The sequence below is a fragment of the Coturnix japonica genome, chromosome Z (genome assembly GCF_001577835.2).
Source record: "Coturnix japonica isolate 7356 chromosome Z, Coturnix japonica 2.1, whole genome shotgun sequence".
Lineage (NCBI taxonomy): Eukaryota > Metazoa > Chordata > Aves > Galliformes > Phasianidae > Coturnix > Coturnix japonica.
Genome location: NC_029547.1, coordinates 13,834,413 through 13,850,216, shown reverse-complemented (window position 1 = coordinate 13,850,216; position 15,804 = coordinate 13,834,413). Strand labels below are relative to the sequence as shown.

Genomic DNA, 15,804 nt, shown 5'->3' with positions numbered 1-15,804 from the left:
TGCTTGCCACACAGTGGTGTCAAGTCAGAGGGGCAAAGCTTTAGTGGTCTCAGTGATCTCAGCGATGTTATGGAGCTTGTGGATTAGGATAAGAGTAAGGCTCAATTGACAGATACCATAAAGATACAAAGTGAAGTATACTTTAAAAAGCTCCCAGAAAATAAATTAATAAATCAATAAAATGCATTCTTATATCTGTGTTTCAAACCCTTATGTGGAATGTGGCAGTTTAACCTGAGGTTTATGTTACTTGATTATGTTCAGAAGAAAGCTTTTTTCTAGGTCGTGTAACCAAATAAAAGTAGCCCTCTTCTTCCATATCTTCAACTCCAAAGTTTTACAGCACAAACTGTCTTAGAAGAGTAGATGACAGAGTTTTACAGGACTTAGCAGAAACAGATAATGTGCTGTAGTTTTTTTCATTTTTTGTCATTTTCTTACTCTCTTTTTTTTTTTTCTTTCTTTCCTTTGGCATGTGTAAGATGGATCTTAAGAGAACATGAGAAGTTCCTGTGACAGTTATTTCCTGTGGTAGTCTGAAAGCTGCTACTTTTCATCTGTGGGAGAGAGCTTGTCTGAATCATTTTAAATGCCATTTTGTCAATTTCCTTTCCCTGAACTCTCATAAAGATTCTCCCAAAGCAGTTGAATGCCATTTTTATTAAATCTTCTGGCCTTTTGAGTTGTATTTTCTATGTTGAGTGTTGCATTTTTTTTGTGTGTGTTGCGTTTTTAAATCAACATTTAGGCTTTCTAAAATTTTTGAGGAGGTAAAAGGCTGCTGTGAATTCTAGTTTGAAAATTACAGCTATTATAGAGTGGTACTGTAACACTGGAATATTGGGGTTGCAGACAGTAAAAGGTAGGTAGGTTTTATTCTAAATGCTGTTAGAAAACTCTCTAAAATTTTCTGGGACTGCCTAGTCATAGTAATGACCTGAATGGAAATTTATTGAGCAACTTCATTTCTTTCTAAAGCAGGGAATGAAAGAATTCACTGTTTTAAAGCTTAAAATGTTTATGGCCATTAATTTTGTTTGCCTTTGAGCCAGCTTTCTCTAAACTGTTAAAGACAGTGCAATAAAGAACCTGTCTGACTGAGCATTTACCCGGCGTCTTGTTTGAAGGAGTGGGATGAAAATAAGAAATATAGAGTGGTGTTCTGTAGAAAATGCTTGGGTTTTTTTAAGGCTTCAAGTTTAAATAAATAAATAAATAAATAAATAACAAACAAAACACTGAAAGTTTATAGTACTTAGGAAAAAGAAAACGCCGCACATAAATCAGAAGTTGGTGGAAGGAGGGGGATTTAAATTCTGTTTGGAGGCTGAGTGAAAATTAGGTGAGTACTCAACCCATGCTGTTAAAGTGTCTCCCTAAGACCTATGATTAAAGTTTGAATAATGAATCCACACTGTATAACAGGAGAAACTCTTGAAAAATATTTGGAAGTGTGTCTTTCTGACTGTCATACAAGTTTTCAAGTACATGCAAGTTACCTGCTAGAATCATAAATGTTGGAAAAGACCTCTAGGATCATATAGTCAAACAACTACCATGTCAGTTGTTCTCAGACCATCAATCCAGCCTACCCACATCACTATGTAGGGCCTACCTACCCATCAGCATTTCCAGATGGGTGTCATCCGCAGACTTACTGAGGGTGCACCTTATTCTTATCATCTTATACACATCATCAGTGAAGTTTTTAAACAGGGATGGCCCCAGTACTGACCCCTGAGAAACACCACTAATGACTGGTAACCATCTGGGTTCAACTCCATTCGCCATCACTCTCTGTGCCCAGTCATCCAGGTTTTACCTTTGATAAGCCTAGATAGACTACATCCACAGCCTTTCCCACATCCACCGGGAGGATCACCTGCTTGTAGGAAGTGCCTCAATGTACACATAGTCGGACTTCTATAATATGATTTCATAATTGGCTTCATTTGAGTTAATGGGAAAGGATTTGATCCTTAATTCAAGGTCTTCTTATTGTCCAAAGTGAGGCTGTTGCTTATATTTCCAGATCTTGGATATATGGAGGAAAATACTAGGTAAGCCTGCTTGTTATCCCTTTTTGTTTTTAAGTTTGAACTGGTAGGTATATCAGCAGTTCACTTCTTCCAGGAGGGTTATTTCTCTGGATATTTCTACTTCTGTTACACCATTTCAGAAATCCTGCAGCCTCTCTGCAGCACAGTGACTGATTTCAGCTAGTTCTTGTACAAGTTGCCAGAGAAACAATCCTGCAGCTACGTTCTCGAGTTGGAAAGTCTCATCCATGCTCTGTGCCAACACTGCAGCATTGTGTTGCATCTGCATCATTTTATCGCACCTTGATAAAAATAGTCACAGAACTGAAACCAGCACTGCAGGCATCAGCCTTCCTTATTACACAATTCCAGCAGACCACAGCACTACAAGCTGCAAGGAGCTGCTTATCTGCCTTGAAGCTTAAGAAATACATCCAGACTCTAGGCTGTAATTGTAGTAATCCAGAAAGTGGTGTGCATCAGAAGGACTGCTGTCCCTGAAGTATGCTTTGTGGGAGGCTTTCTTATTTCTGCCCTACACAGCACAACTTTCACTACTTTATGAGCCGCGTTACCTTGCAGCAAATACTGATGATCCCTTGAGGAAAGGGTTTTTTTTAATTAGCTTATTCTTGCATACTGTTAAAGTGATGGTTTCACTAATGTGAATTTTAGTCAGACTTCACAAATGAACAGAAGATTTTGGGATACAGGAATGCAAGAAGCATGAGAAATTTACAGAAGAACACTGGGAAAAATAAAAAATGAAATAACCCAGGCAGTCCTCCTGTCAAGCACAAAGCTGTTTAGTCCCTTTGTTCTTCAGATACCTTGTTGCTCCCTTTGATACTGTTTCTGAAGAGAAGCAAACATGCAGGTTCATAGAGGTAGTGCCTTGCACCTACAGAAAACTGAAGAACATCACCAAAGTGCTGCGTTCTGGACTCAACAGCCCCTTCTCTGGTACCAGTTTTGGCGGGTTTGTCATCTTGATCTATAAGATATTGGTGGTTTGAGCAGAGATTTCCTGTGCTCCTGATCTAAAGTGCTATTGACAGTTATTCGGCTTTAAGCAGGGGAGCAGTTCCTCTGTGTGCTGGACTGGAAGGGCAGTCGTGGAATGACTGGGCACAAGATGGTGAGCCCTTCCAGGGTCTCTTGCTCTCTGCTTAGAGAAGCTGTAACTGGCCTGTTGAGAAAGTACAGCATGGTCCCAGAGGCTGAGCACTCTAAGGATGTGGTTCTACTTGCTGCTGGGACACTGTTTTTTTAGAGGGTCTTGGGAGCTGATTCTGGTCTCAAGTACTTGGGAAGTAGGAGGTGTGGAGGTGCATAGTGTTGCACTAACACCAGCTTGAATGTGTCTGTCTTCTGAACCTAGCTGTCACATAGCTCTGTGTTTGTCGTTAATGTGGTAACTGTTCTTTCTGTGTGACAACATTGTCAGTATTAACGTCATGGAGTGTTATAATGGGTGTATGTTGTGATGTCTGTCTCCAATCAGTGTGAGTTTCTGGGCTTATGCCGCAGCAGTCAGGTGCTCATACCCACAGTGTACTCTGAAGCAGACTGTCTGTTAGCTTTGGAGACTGTGGGAGGATATGATCTAGGCTTGCAGAATTCTTTTCTAGCAGTGAGAAACCTGCTGTTGTAGAGCAAAAGTGTGGAGCAATAGAATCTGCTTTTTCTGTTCTTCAGGGCGTGCTGTTAGGAGAGACCGGTGAAGTTCCCCTTAGGCTAGAAGAGGCGAGGTGGTTTGCAGTTAAAAGTTCCAGCACAGTGACACTTCAACAGAGCAAAGCTGATAGGAGTTTAGAGCCTCAGAGCTATGTAGAAATAGTGCAGCTTACAGCTGCAGCATGCGTACCTTGAAGAGTTGTGAGAGGGATTGCCCCAGAGGAGGGCGTCTTGCATGGGAAGCAGCATAATGTTTCTTGATCAGGGGCACAAATTTGCAATTTGATAGAGAAGTGAGCAGTGACCAAAACCGGGCCTAAAACTTTGACTCAACGTAAGAAATATTTGTAGGACTCCAAAGTACCACAACAACAGCTTTATTGTATTTCATGAGTCCATGGTCTCAGACAGCTGAATTTCTGATGGGACATAAATGGGAAAGAGTGTGGTTGGGTTTGGGAAGGCGGTTAATGCTCTGTGACCTCCCAGGCTGATTAAAATTGGAGGTATCTGTAAAAATTGCTGTAGTGCCTGAGATGAGGGGATGCTGATGTGTTGGTATAGATTCATATGAACCCGTGTCAGTCTCTTTCTTTATGAGCAATCGGGTTTGCTGTTCTTCCTTTACCTCTGTACTGTGTCTTCTTTGTCAGGTGAACATGTGGGCTCTCAGAGCTTTGTCTGACACTGGTGAAGTCTTTTGTTGTACATATATGCAATTGCATGAACAATAGAGTTGAAGAAAAGCAGAGTGGAGAACATGATACCCATTTGTTTAGCTGGGGATAAAGATGGCATTAGATATTGTAGCCAGGATGGCAGAATTTTGGGCTAGGGCTAGTTGTGTGGGCAATGGTGCTTGTGAGGATAGAGTGGAATATATTGGGATAATCCTTCTTTGATATTAAGCATGGTTTCTTCCTTTAAATTTCGCAGAATTTAAGTATTAGGTAGTTTTTGACCAGTCCTCTGTTCTTCTCACTACAAATAATCAAATACAGACTTGAAAATGTATACTGATTTAAGAGAAACATAATTTTACGTATGAAGTTCAAGCTCATTTAAGTTAATGGTTATCCATGTCCCGGCATGTCTGGAAACAGTCAGAGGAGGGGCTGCTTGTATGGTAAGTTATGGTACATTAATTTTGAGGTTGGCCTTTTTTTTCCTTCTCATTGGTAGCATATAAGGGATGTATATTTGCAATGATAAATGTTTAAAATCTCTTTTGTATCAGGATATTGATTTTCCCATAAACACTCTGTGTTTGCGTGGATGGAATAATCAGATTGTCTGCTTTCAATGAAACAGGTCTGTTAGTGATTTGAACTGTTACTTGAATGCTAAGGAGTTAATTCCCTCACTCCCACTATGAAAGATAGAATTTTCCAGGATGTTGGAAGTATAAAAAGCTGGCACAGATCATGCTGATTCTGCAGTCCTTGTTTTACATGTTTCTGACAGGGTGTTGGTAGTGATTGAGGTGCTGGCTACATTTTGTGTGTTATGGCAGCGCTGATGTGCCCTCTCAGTCCTACAGAGATAAAACAAAACGTGTATGCCTGTCTTTAAACAAGTAGGTAGAAGTTTGTGATTTGCCATGTATAATTCTAATTCTCTCTGATATGCAGAGAACCGATATTTAAGACTGTTTCTTAACTCATCTGAGTCCCACTCAGCTAATGTTTGTACTGCCTTTGCTTGTGGGAAGGAGATGTAGGAATAATTCAGTAGCTCTCAGTCTGTGCTGTGCTGAGCCCACCTCTCTGCTATTGTCTACTCCTTTGCTCTCCTTTTTTTCAATACTTGCACATTTCATGGGAATATTTCTGGAAACATCTTCACTGCGGTATGAAGAAGTGGGAAGGTGTTATTATCTCTGCTGTGCAAATGGAGAACTGAAGCACAAACATTAAATGACTAGATAACAGTGGATCTTAGATCCTGAGGCATCTTAGCCATGAGATTGTTTTTGTATTTTGTCCTTCACTAGAGGGTTTTCTCTCACACTTTGAGAAGCATAAATAGCTAAAATCACATTGTCCTCTGTTGTAGTTTTAAATACCTGGTTCACATGTTCTGCCTTCTTTACATATAGTTAATTCTACCACTTTTTAGTGATGCTCTTTTTCTGTCGGCAGTAGTTCTGCTAATGAAATTGGATTTATCCAGCTGCAGCACCATCTGGGAAACAGGCTACTTAGTTGCTTAGAAAACAGCACAGAGTAGGAGCTACTGAGATATGCCAGTAACCATTTCAGCTGGTTAGATTCTTTGAGTCAGGGAGCTGGGAAGGTCTGAGTCTTTCCCACTTGGATGTAGTCAGGGTTGTGTGGGTATTCAGTAGTATCACTAAAAGGGCTGTTGGTGATGAATGGGGCTACATCTGGCTGGCAGCAGGTCAGTGCTGTGTATGCATTGCTTGAAATACCTAGAGTGATGTGTATAGGCAGTCCACATTATACTTCTTAAACACAGCGTTTCCCTTTTAACATTCTGAGTACCATACTTCCAATTAGATGGCTTTCACTGCATGTGGTGCTCCATCTTACACCATTCTAGTGACAGCAGATCCATCTTGCACATCATCTGTAGCAGGAAGCCATAGGAGTGTGGGGTTAAGCTCCAGAATAGCAGCTGTTTTGTGTTGCCATACTACAAAGCTCTGAATTCTTAGCACCTTATTTTTATTTGCTCTGATTTAAATCGGGATTTGGAAGTGTGTTTAAAATACCTGAAATAAGCAGAATAGCCAAAGTCGTGCTTACTTTCTTTGCTCTGACAGAGACCTGTAATAGATCTGATAGATCTGCCATCTATCTTGTGCTGATTGGCTAATTAGTTCAGGGCATTCAGTGTGTAAATATTAAACCAGATAAAGTTTTGTCTCACTGAAGACAGCATTTGTACTGAATAGCTGCTTGCAGTTTCAGTATCAGCGGCATCAGACTACTTAGGCTTCGATTGACAGGCATGAATGCTTCACTGCACTGACTGCCATTAACCCCACCCCCAAAAGGTATTTTAAAAACGAGAAAAGTTACAGCTCGTGACAGCAGCTGCTCCAAACACATCAGTGTTGAATGCTACCAAACGTGAACTACACTGGATTTCTTTCCCTAGTTCATTTGGCTTTGATTCTCTTTGCAGAGGGTTCCTTTAGCCTGTTAGGAGTGTCGAGCAGGGCAGCGGGGTGGTGACCTTTTCTACAGTTGAATTAAGATTTTATTTATTTATTTTTCCTCAAAATGTGGCTTAGTTGACTGAGACTTTTATGTAGAATGCATAGTAGTGGATGGGTACATACTGCTTCAGAAAAATGGCTGTATTCACATTTTGTTAAGGAAATAAGAATTTCACTTTTAAACATAGGGTATTGCTGTTGATTTTATAGGATGTGTGGTAAAATATGGCAAGATGTGTAAGGACAGGAATGTGTATAAATGTGTAAAGTGAGCTAAACTAGTGCAATGAATTATGTGTCTTAAATCTCCAACTTTTTAATGTGAATGCCTTGAAACACTGAAAGCATCATTACCACTCCTGAGCAAAGAATAGTGTACTACAGCCACAAAAATGGTTACCAGCTGATTTGAAGATAGAGTGTGACCCTTTCAGGGTGCTGCTGAGTGCTTAGCAAGCAAGACTCTCAAAGCAAAGCAGGGTGTCTTAATATTGGCTATAATTCAGCATTTTTATTTTTTCCTCTGGCATTTGTGATAATGAAGTCAAAGTTTAAGTGCCACAATACCTGGAAAAAAGGTGATATTTTTATCTGAAGTCTTCTGTTTTCCCTTCCACGCTGGACTTGTTCCCCACAAAATGTAGCACTTTGAACTGTAGTAATGCTTTCTCTATCTGTGAAGGGAGGTGTAAATCTTGTGATAACAAGTGGAAATAGCTCTTTCATACTTCCTCAGCTAGTTTTCTTGCTTGCTAAGTTATCTCCAAAGCTAATGGCTGGGACAAGAACAAATGAGTTGCTTTGTTGATAGAGCATGAGTGGCTCCTTCCACTACAGGTAGCAAAATGTTGGATTAAAAGTAGTGCTGCCTGATACGAATTCCTATGTTTCATGTGAATAGCTGCACAATATATTTAACTTCTAATTAATGGTGTTTATCTGTCTAGAAACCTTCAGAAATGGGAAGAGATGCTGTGACCATTGCTTTTCCTAAACGTGTTTGTGCTAAATGATATATAATACGCTGGAACAGTAGGAGGTTGATCTGAATTTGTATGTTACTTTACAACTGTTTAGAGCAGTAATGTTTACTCATGTTTGTAAACATTTCTACATAAACTCAGAGATCTGGCAGATATACATTGTACACCCACAAAACACTTTTTTGCAATGAGTTCTTCAACTTATTTTTATACTCTACATCCCACAGGGACAATTGTGTGAAGTCAGCAATGAAAGGTAATAAACCTCAAAATCAACCACTGGAGGGAGCAAGATTTCAAATATTGCAGCTAGGAAAATACTATAAAAATATTTATTAATTAGTGCATTTTAAGGACTGAATACACTCTTAAGATCCTGAGATTCAATTTCCTGTGTAGATTAGGCTGTAGAGCTGTGCTTGCTAATGCTTCTGTCTATCATTTTACGGACTTTCAGTCTGATTTCTTTTAGGTAAAAAGGTGTCTAACTTATAGGTTAGTGGTGGGAAATCCAGTGGGTAGGACAAGTTGGGCAGGAGGGAGTTTGTGGTGCCTATAACCTGTGTCTTCCCCTACATCTCTTCCTCTTGGGTGTTCCTGTACTGTATGACCAAGGTACTCCTTTAGCCCTGGATAAGTTGAATAAATCAAGCTATTCAGACTGCATATAGCAGATTATTTTTGACTAGCCCCATTGGCTTCATCTCCTTGCTCCTGTGAGAGATTTTCCTGCTTACGCACCTGAGGGATATGTATTTTTAGATATGCTGTCACATTAGGAGCTCCTATTGAACTGGATATCTGTGAAAGGACCTAAATTCTTTGTGTTGGCTGTGCTCTCCATGTTTCTGCTTTATGCCGTCTCTGAGTTTTTGTGCATTTTTTGTGTGGCCTTGTGTCTGCTAATAACAGAAAGTCTGTTGTTCAGACCTTTATCCAATGATAAACCATTTTGCTCCCATCATTATTTACCTCTGTGTTTTCATTTGCTAGAAAGGGTACTACACTTTTCTCTTCTTCCCAAGTCACTGATAGCAGTATTGAACTGCATTCAGTGAAGAATGCAGTCCAGAATTAACTACAAGAAACATATAATGTGCAGTTATTTTTTTGGATCTTTTGGTGAATTATAGTGTTTCCTGCATGTTATGTAAATTTTTGTGTTATGCTTAATTAACTCATTAGTATGTGATGTGGAAATGTGTTGAACGTTTTATGAATGTCTCAGTGAATTTTTAACTTGAATGTTTATTAATCAGACTTGGAATCTTGTTTTAAGACAGAACTGTTTGGGCCAACTGAGCTATGTACAGAGCTGTGTTTAGTGACACCAAGCATGCTGCCATACCTGAGTACATTACTAATGGCAGCTAGTATCCTGTTTGTTCTTCTAAAGGAATGCTATTATGGGGTGGTTTAGTTACAGTATTATAGAACTTCCGTATATTCCAAGATACTTTGAAAAGGGCAGTAACTGAATGAGCAGTTCAGGCAGTTCCATTGTTTCTCTTTGTGTTATAGTTAACTGACAAAAAAAGGCACAGCTAAAAGAAAACAAACTCTTCCCAGCACATCTGCAGCCCTCATTGTAATCTGATGTTCTCCCAAATACTGATTGAATGAATGAAACGCATTTCTCTGTTACTTTAAGGCATGATAACATTTTGACAAATATAGAAAAGATGTGTTAAGGCAAGAATTAACTCTGCTTTTTCTCATTCACGTTTTATGAGTTTATTCTTCCAATCCAGTGTAAGGCCTGTGCTGATGTTAAGATTTTGCTAGTTTTGGGGTATCGAAGGAACTCTGTTATCTACACTGTTACTGGTAAACTTCATTTGGCGTATATCTTGCAGAACTGATAAGATTTGGGCGGTTTGTAATGTCTCTGGGCAGTGATTCTAGAACAGTTTTCATGCTTTGAAAAATTCCAATATATATAGACTTAATAATCAGAGTGAAGAAGCTAGGTTAGATAACTTCTTCACTGGAATACTATATGCAGTATATTGATTTTGTGTTGGTATTGCACTTTGGTTTTAAAGATAAGCTACTTATCTTTGTGAGTGTTTCATGGCAATGAACCAGTACCGTGTAACCAAAAAGTTTCTGGAGAATATTTCTTTGCTATTTATCACTGAAACTAAATGTTGACAGTCAACTAAGTGTTGAATTTTTTTTTTTTAATTTTTTTTTTTTAATTATGTATTGAATGGGAATCTTTCTTAGAGGAGGGAATCCGTTTGTAAGCTTGCTTTTTGGAAATTAATTTTCTTCAGAGGTGGATTAGACACCTTTTCTGGCTTGGGTGATGTTTTCAGCTTCACCTGAATATATAACAGAAAGCTTAATGATCCTTATCACTGGCATTACTATGTGATACCCTGTGTAATGCTCTGCGATAAAACTTATCAGCCAAGTTATATAGTGAAGCATCACTGAAATGGTCAACTTGTCAGAGCTGCTTACTGTTTTGAGTGTGGCTGTGAAGCTGAAAACCAAGTGTTGTTCAGAATGTGTTTGCAGGGATGAGCAGCCCTGTCATAGGACAGAGAGAGAGAAAGCTCCAGCATGGTGGATATATACTCTGCCAGAGGGCTGGCCCTGCTGCCCCTGCCTGTCTGCCCAACTGTTAGCTCCCTCTGTTCTCTTCTTGGCCTAATGCTGGCTGTCCCTGTCTGAGCTGATTCAGCTGGTAAATTGTGGATAGAGGGTGGTCCTTTGGACAGCGGCTATGTGGGACCAGTTTCATTAGCTTACAAAAACCTTGCTCTCCTTTGAGATGTTTGCTTTGAAATCTGGTGCTTCTGTGGCAAGGGAAGTCTTAGGCTACAGTCACTGCTGTGGAAGTGATGTTTTTTCACAGTCATTATGAAGTCTTCACTGTCATGTACATGTAGAACCCTCTGTGATAAGGCCTTTATTTCCTCTCATGAAGCTTTTTCTTTCATCTGAGATTGTTGTGGGGCTGTGCTGGATTTTTACAACTCCTCCCTTAATCTGTGCGTGTCTGCTTTAGAAAAATACTCGGTCTCCTTGCTTTAGAACTCATGTTAGAAACAGCCTAACCAGTTAGCAGAGCTGCTTGTGTCTAATTGTGTATGGAAAAGTTAGGTGAAGCTAAGCTTGAATTACAGATTATGTAATTCTGGGAGCTATTACTTGTTGAAAAGCCTATGCAGGTTGTACAGATGGAATTGTTAGGGTTTTAACCATTAGAAGCTATGGATCAAGATGAGCAGTATTCAACACTAATTGTAGAACAACATTCCAATGTGATACCCTGTGTTGCTACACAATTGGACAGAAGCTTTTACCTTGACTTGCTTTGTTCCTTTCTGCATCTGGAAAAATACAGCTTGTTAGATCATGAAATGTGTATTGCAATAACCTGGTCTCTGTAATGGCTTTAGATACAAGCATCTGTCTGGTTATTCCTAGGAGGAGTGGACGACTTCTGCCATCCACTTGCAGGCAGTAATCATTCTTTTTCAGGTGGATCTTCTCCAACAATGTGATAGATGGATCTTGCTTCATTTTTGAAAAATTTAGTTGATGTTTCAAAATTGGATCCTTCCATTCATAATTGTAAAAATAGTAGTTTCACAAGGAAATCATTAGCTGAATTAGTCTGGCTTTGCTAGAGAAGACTTGTACTACATGGCCTAATATAAAATGGATTTTGAGCTCCATGTTCCAGGATCACTTCGCAAATCATGCATTTGGATGAGTGTGACTTGAGTTAAAGAAGCTGAGCTATTCCTTTTACTGCTTCTTAGGAAGGCCGAAGAGGGGACAGAGCTTGCAGGGAGATGAGGGTGATGAAACTTTCTGTGTAGGTGAAATTCCCTACCTTCACCATTAAACACAGGCACAAATTACAGACAAAAGCTTGGGTGAGAGATGATGAAGTAATTGAGTATACAGAGGAGGAGATGTTTTTCAGTGCCCATGCAGAGATTTGAGAATCCCCTTCTGAAGCAGCAGAAGGTTCAGCAGAACTTAGCAGTTTTTGCAGAAAGGGGGGTTGTCAAGCTCACATGCCTTCACACGAACCTTTAAAACTTCACACGATATGAGGACAAACACAAGGAAAAGAATTGGGTGAGAGTTTTCTTATCACTGGTGTGAATATCTCGTCTTTGTCAGTGGGTGGTGTGAGAATTGCAGCCACAGGGAGGGAGGCACTCCTGCTGAGCCCCTGAGGGAATATGGTGGGAGTTGCCCTGCACACCAGATTCTGTGGGCAGCTGAAAAAGGAAAACCTGACCCCAAAACATTGGGCTGTTTTCACTTCCTCCCATCTGTGACCGATCTCTGCTAAAACTAAGACATTTATGGAGGGATGTTAGATGGCTGTATTGTATTTGGTCCGTGCTGGCCTGCCTTTGTTGGCAGCGATGTGCCTGCAGGGCATTTATCCTAATAAGGTGCTATTAGATGCCCATGTAAACTCACTTTAAACGTGTTCATTTGTTTTCTCTCTTGCCTTAGACTTGTGCTTATTTTCCAATTTGTCAACTGATTGGTTGTTGTTGTTTTGTTTTGTTTTTAGTGGTATCTGTATGCATTTTCTGAGTATGATTAAATTTGTATGTGATCTACAAAACTGTATCCTGAGAGGATGTCCTGTGCATCCCTCAAATAAGCATGTTGTAGCTGGTTGGTTAGAGGACTGGTACCTTCTTTGCAGTGTGCGCTTTTCAAAATGATGGCTAGTATTTGAATGGTTTGTGGCATGCAAAGCTGGAATCCTCAGTGCTGCCCAGTCAGCCCTTCCAGCTCCTCTGTGCAGTGGTGTGGTGGTTTCACAGCCCTGTCAGGCCACTCTTGAATTCATTCTCCTCAAAAGGAGAAAGTGCAGTGAAAAAAGGCTTGAAAGTTGAGATAAGGACAGGGAGATCACTTGCCAATTGCTTTCACGGGCAAAACAGACTCAGTGTAAGGGAAATTAATGTAGTGTATTGCCTGCTGCTAGCAGACTCCAGCCAGTGGGTGTCCCTTTTGGAACAGCTGGTTTGGATGTGCCATGTGTTGCCAGGCTCTGTTCACAGAGGCCAACTGCTGCAAATTCCCCACTATTAAAACCTAGCCATGTAAGGCCAGTGCAGGTTGTGGCTAAGGCGGCCAGTGGTATCCTGAGGTACAATGAGAAGAGCATGGCCAGCAGGTTGAGGAAGGTGATCTTTCCCCTCTCCTCTGCCCTGCTAAGGCCATATCTGGAGTTCTGGGCTCCCCAGCTGAAGACAGACAGGAAACTACTGGAGAGAGTTCAAGCAGAGGGCCAGTGAAGCTGAGGGGACTGGAACATCTCCCTTTGTGAAAGGCTGAGGGACCTGGGACTGTTCAGCCTGGAGATGACTGAAGGGATCAGGGATTGTATCAGTGCTTCTAAATACCTGAAGGATGGAAGTCAGGTGGATGGGGCCATGCTCTTTTCCATGATGCTCAGTGATGGGGCAGGGGGCACAAATTGGAACACAGGAAGTCCCACATGAACGTGAGGAAAAACTTGTTTGAGAGGGATGGAGCACTGCAGCAGTCTGCCCATAGAGGTTCTGGAGTCACCTCTGGGGATACTCAAGACGCACCTGGAAGCTTTCCTATGTGACCTACTGTAGGCAACTGCTTTAGCAGATGTCTGCACTCGGTGATGCCCAGAGGTCCTTTCAAGGCACTGCGATTCTGTGGCAGTGAGGTATAGCAGTAATTCCGGGCCCTCTTTGTGCCGCGCAGATGTGAGTGAGCACGCTTATCTGGGCGGGCAGCGCGGTGGCGGCACTGGCTGAGCCTGCAGCAGAGCTCAAGTGGAAGCGGAGGTGGGGCCGGGCATGGAACGAGGGTGTGGAGGAGGAGGCAAAGGAAGAAAGTTGGGAGGAGGAGGAGGAGGAAATGACTCGGCACCTGGGCGCTTAGGTCACCCGCCGTGTGTGGTGGAAAAGGTGCTGCAAGCCTGGCTCTGCCCTTTCTGCGGCAGCCCGTGTTCTCGGGTGGGCTTTCCCAGTCAGCGCGCTGTCCGGTGCTGGGCCCACGGTGCCCTGACCGATCCATAGGCGGGCGCACACTGAGCGCCGCGCGTCCGCTGCCCGGCTCCCTTGGGACGGGCTCGTCCGGCTGGTGTCGCCGCAGCGCTGCGGAGCCCCCAGCTCCCCCCATTGCCGCGCCCGGGGCCGCCCGGCGCCCTCACCTGGCGCCGCCGCTGGCTGGGGGCGGGGCGGGGCGGGGCGGGGCGGCCGCGGAAAGTTGCCATCGGTCCGGGCTGCTCGGGGCGGGCGGGACCCGGCTGTGCTCGTCTCCGGCTGCTGGGAGCGGTGCGGAAAGCGGCGGCTCTCCCTTCCTTCCCGAGCGTGTTATGGCCGTGAGCGGCGCCGCGGTGTGAGCGCCGGGCCATGGATATGTCGGACCACAGTTACTGGACGGTGCTGTTCAACTTCACGCTGCCCCACCTGCGGAGCGGCACCCGCCTGCGCCGGACCCAGAGGTAAGGGCACCCGGCAGGCCCGGCCCTGGGCCGCCATCGGTCCGTGGGGCTGCCCCCCGCCCCGTGTCCCGCAGACTTTCGGTTCGCTCTCCGATATTTGACCTTTTATCCGCAGCGCCTATACTTTATATGGACAACTCCGGGAGCCGACTTTGTTCGCTGCTCTTAAAGAGACCGCTCTGTGCAGCTACGCGGTCTGAGGCGGAATGGGTGACGTTTGTATATACAGGGACGGCCGTTTTCTTTTTTTAAAATTTTTTTTAAAATTTTTTCTCCCCCTTTTTTCCCTTCTTTTCTGGGGAGTGAGGGGGGTAACATTTCTCCTCTAGGCCGAAGGAAAGCGGGGCCGAGTGCCGCCGTGCCCGCAGTCCCGTGCCGCAGTCGCGGTTTGTCGCTCCGCTCAGTTCCATGGGCTGCTGGCGGAGCTGCCGTCAGTAACTGCTTGGGGCTGTCCCCGGGGATGTGACACTCAGCAGGGGCGGGGCGGGGGCTGCAGGGCCCGAGGGTCCGCGCGGTGACACGTCCCGGCTGAGCAGCGTCTGTAGAACGGCGCAAAGTTACAATAACAAACCGTGAAAGTGCTGCTGCCGCATATGGCCATCCCCTGCGTGTCTTATAACATCGCAACTGAGTGTCTGGTTATGCCTATGGGAAGGTGCAGAAATGGGTTTTCTCGAAGCATACTGGAGGCCTTTCGGAATCACAGGAGGCACAAAATACATTTGTGCCACTGGTAGTTTTGTATTAGTTTGAATGCCCTCCAATTCTTAAAGACATATAATAATACTACAGGGTCGTAGAGTAGAATGATAGAATATTTTAAAAAAAAATATTGTAAAGCAGCACTGCCTGCTGTCTTGGCATTTTATAAGTATGGCCTATCAGTGAATAGAATATGCTGTATGTACACCTCTGTTCTGTGTATTACAGCCAACCCAACAGGGGGAAGGGATTCCATCCACAGTGACCTGTATGGGCTTGAAAACTGAGCCCATGTGAACCTAATGAGGTTCAACAAGAGCAGCCCTGTGGAGAACAGCTTGGAGGCCCTGGTGGATGAGAAGCTGTACACAAGCCAGCAGTGTGCTCCTGCAGCCTAGAAGGCCAACTGTGTTCTGGGTTCCATCAGCAGGGGGGTGGCTGTCAGGAGAGAGGGGATTGTACCACCCTGCTTTGCCCTACTCACAGTTAGCCTCATCCACAGTACTGCATCCAGGCCTGGAGCCCACAGCACAAGAAAGAGAGAGAGCTATTGGGGCAGGTCCAGAGGAGGGCCATAAAGATGAACAAAGGGCTGGAGCACCTCTCCTGTGAGGAAAGGTTGAGGGACTGGGGTATATTTAGCTTGGAGAAGACTGCAGAGAGACCTCTTGCAGCCTTCCTGTACTTGAAGGGAGCTTATGGGAGGGAGACACGTTTCTTTATGTAGTGACAGGACGG

At 43.3% G+C, this 15,804-nt stretch overlaps 1 protein-coding gene across 12 annotated transcripts in view; it reads left to right on the top strand.

Moving 5' to 3' along the window:
- The window catches only part of MAST4 (microtubule associated serine/threonine kinase family member 4), a 253,946-nt gene that overhangs the window by 146,665 nt on the left and 91,477 nt on the right, over window positions 1–15,804 (top strand). For 2 of the 12 annotated variants that reach the window (XM_015848589.2, XM_015848588.2), the window contains exon 1: window positions 14,144–14,364. The exons of the other annotated variants lie outside the window; for them this stretch is intronic. In XM_015848589.2, coding sequence (XP_015704075.1) covers window positions 14,273–14,364 — 92 coding nt within the window. In that variant the 5' untranslated portion in view covers window positions 14,144–14,272. Of the gene's footprint in view, window positions 1–14,143; window positions 14,365–15,804 lie in introns of those variants that run through there. 12 annotated transcript variants of the gene reach the window in all.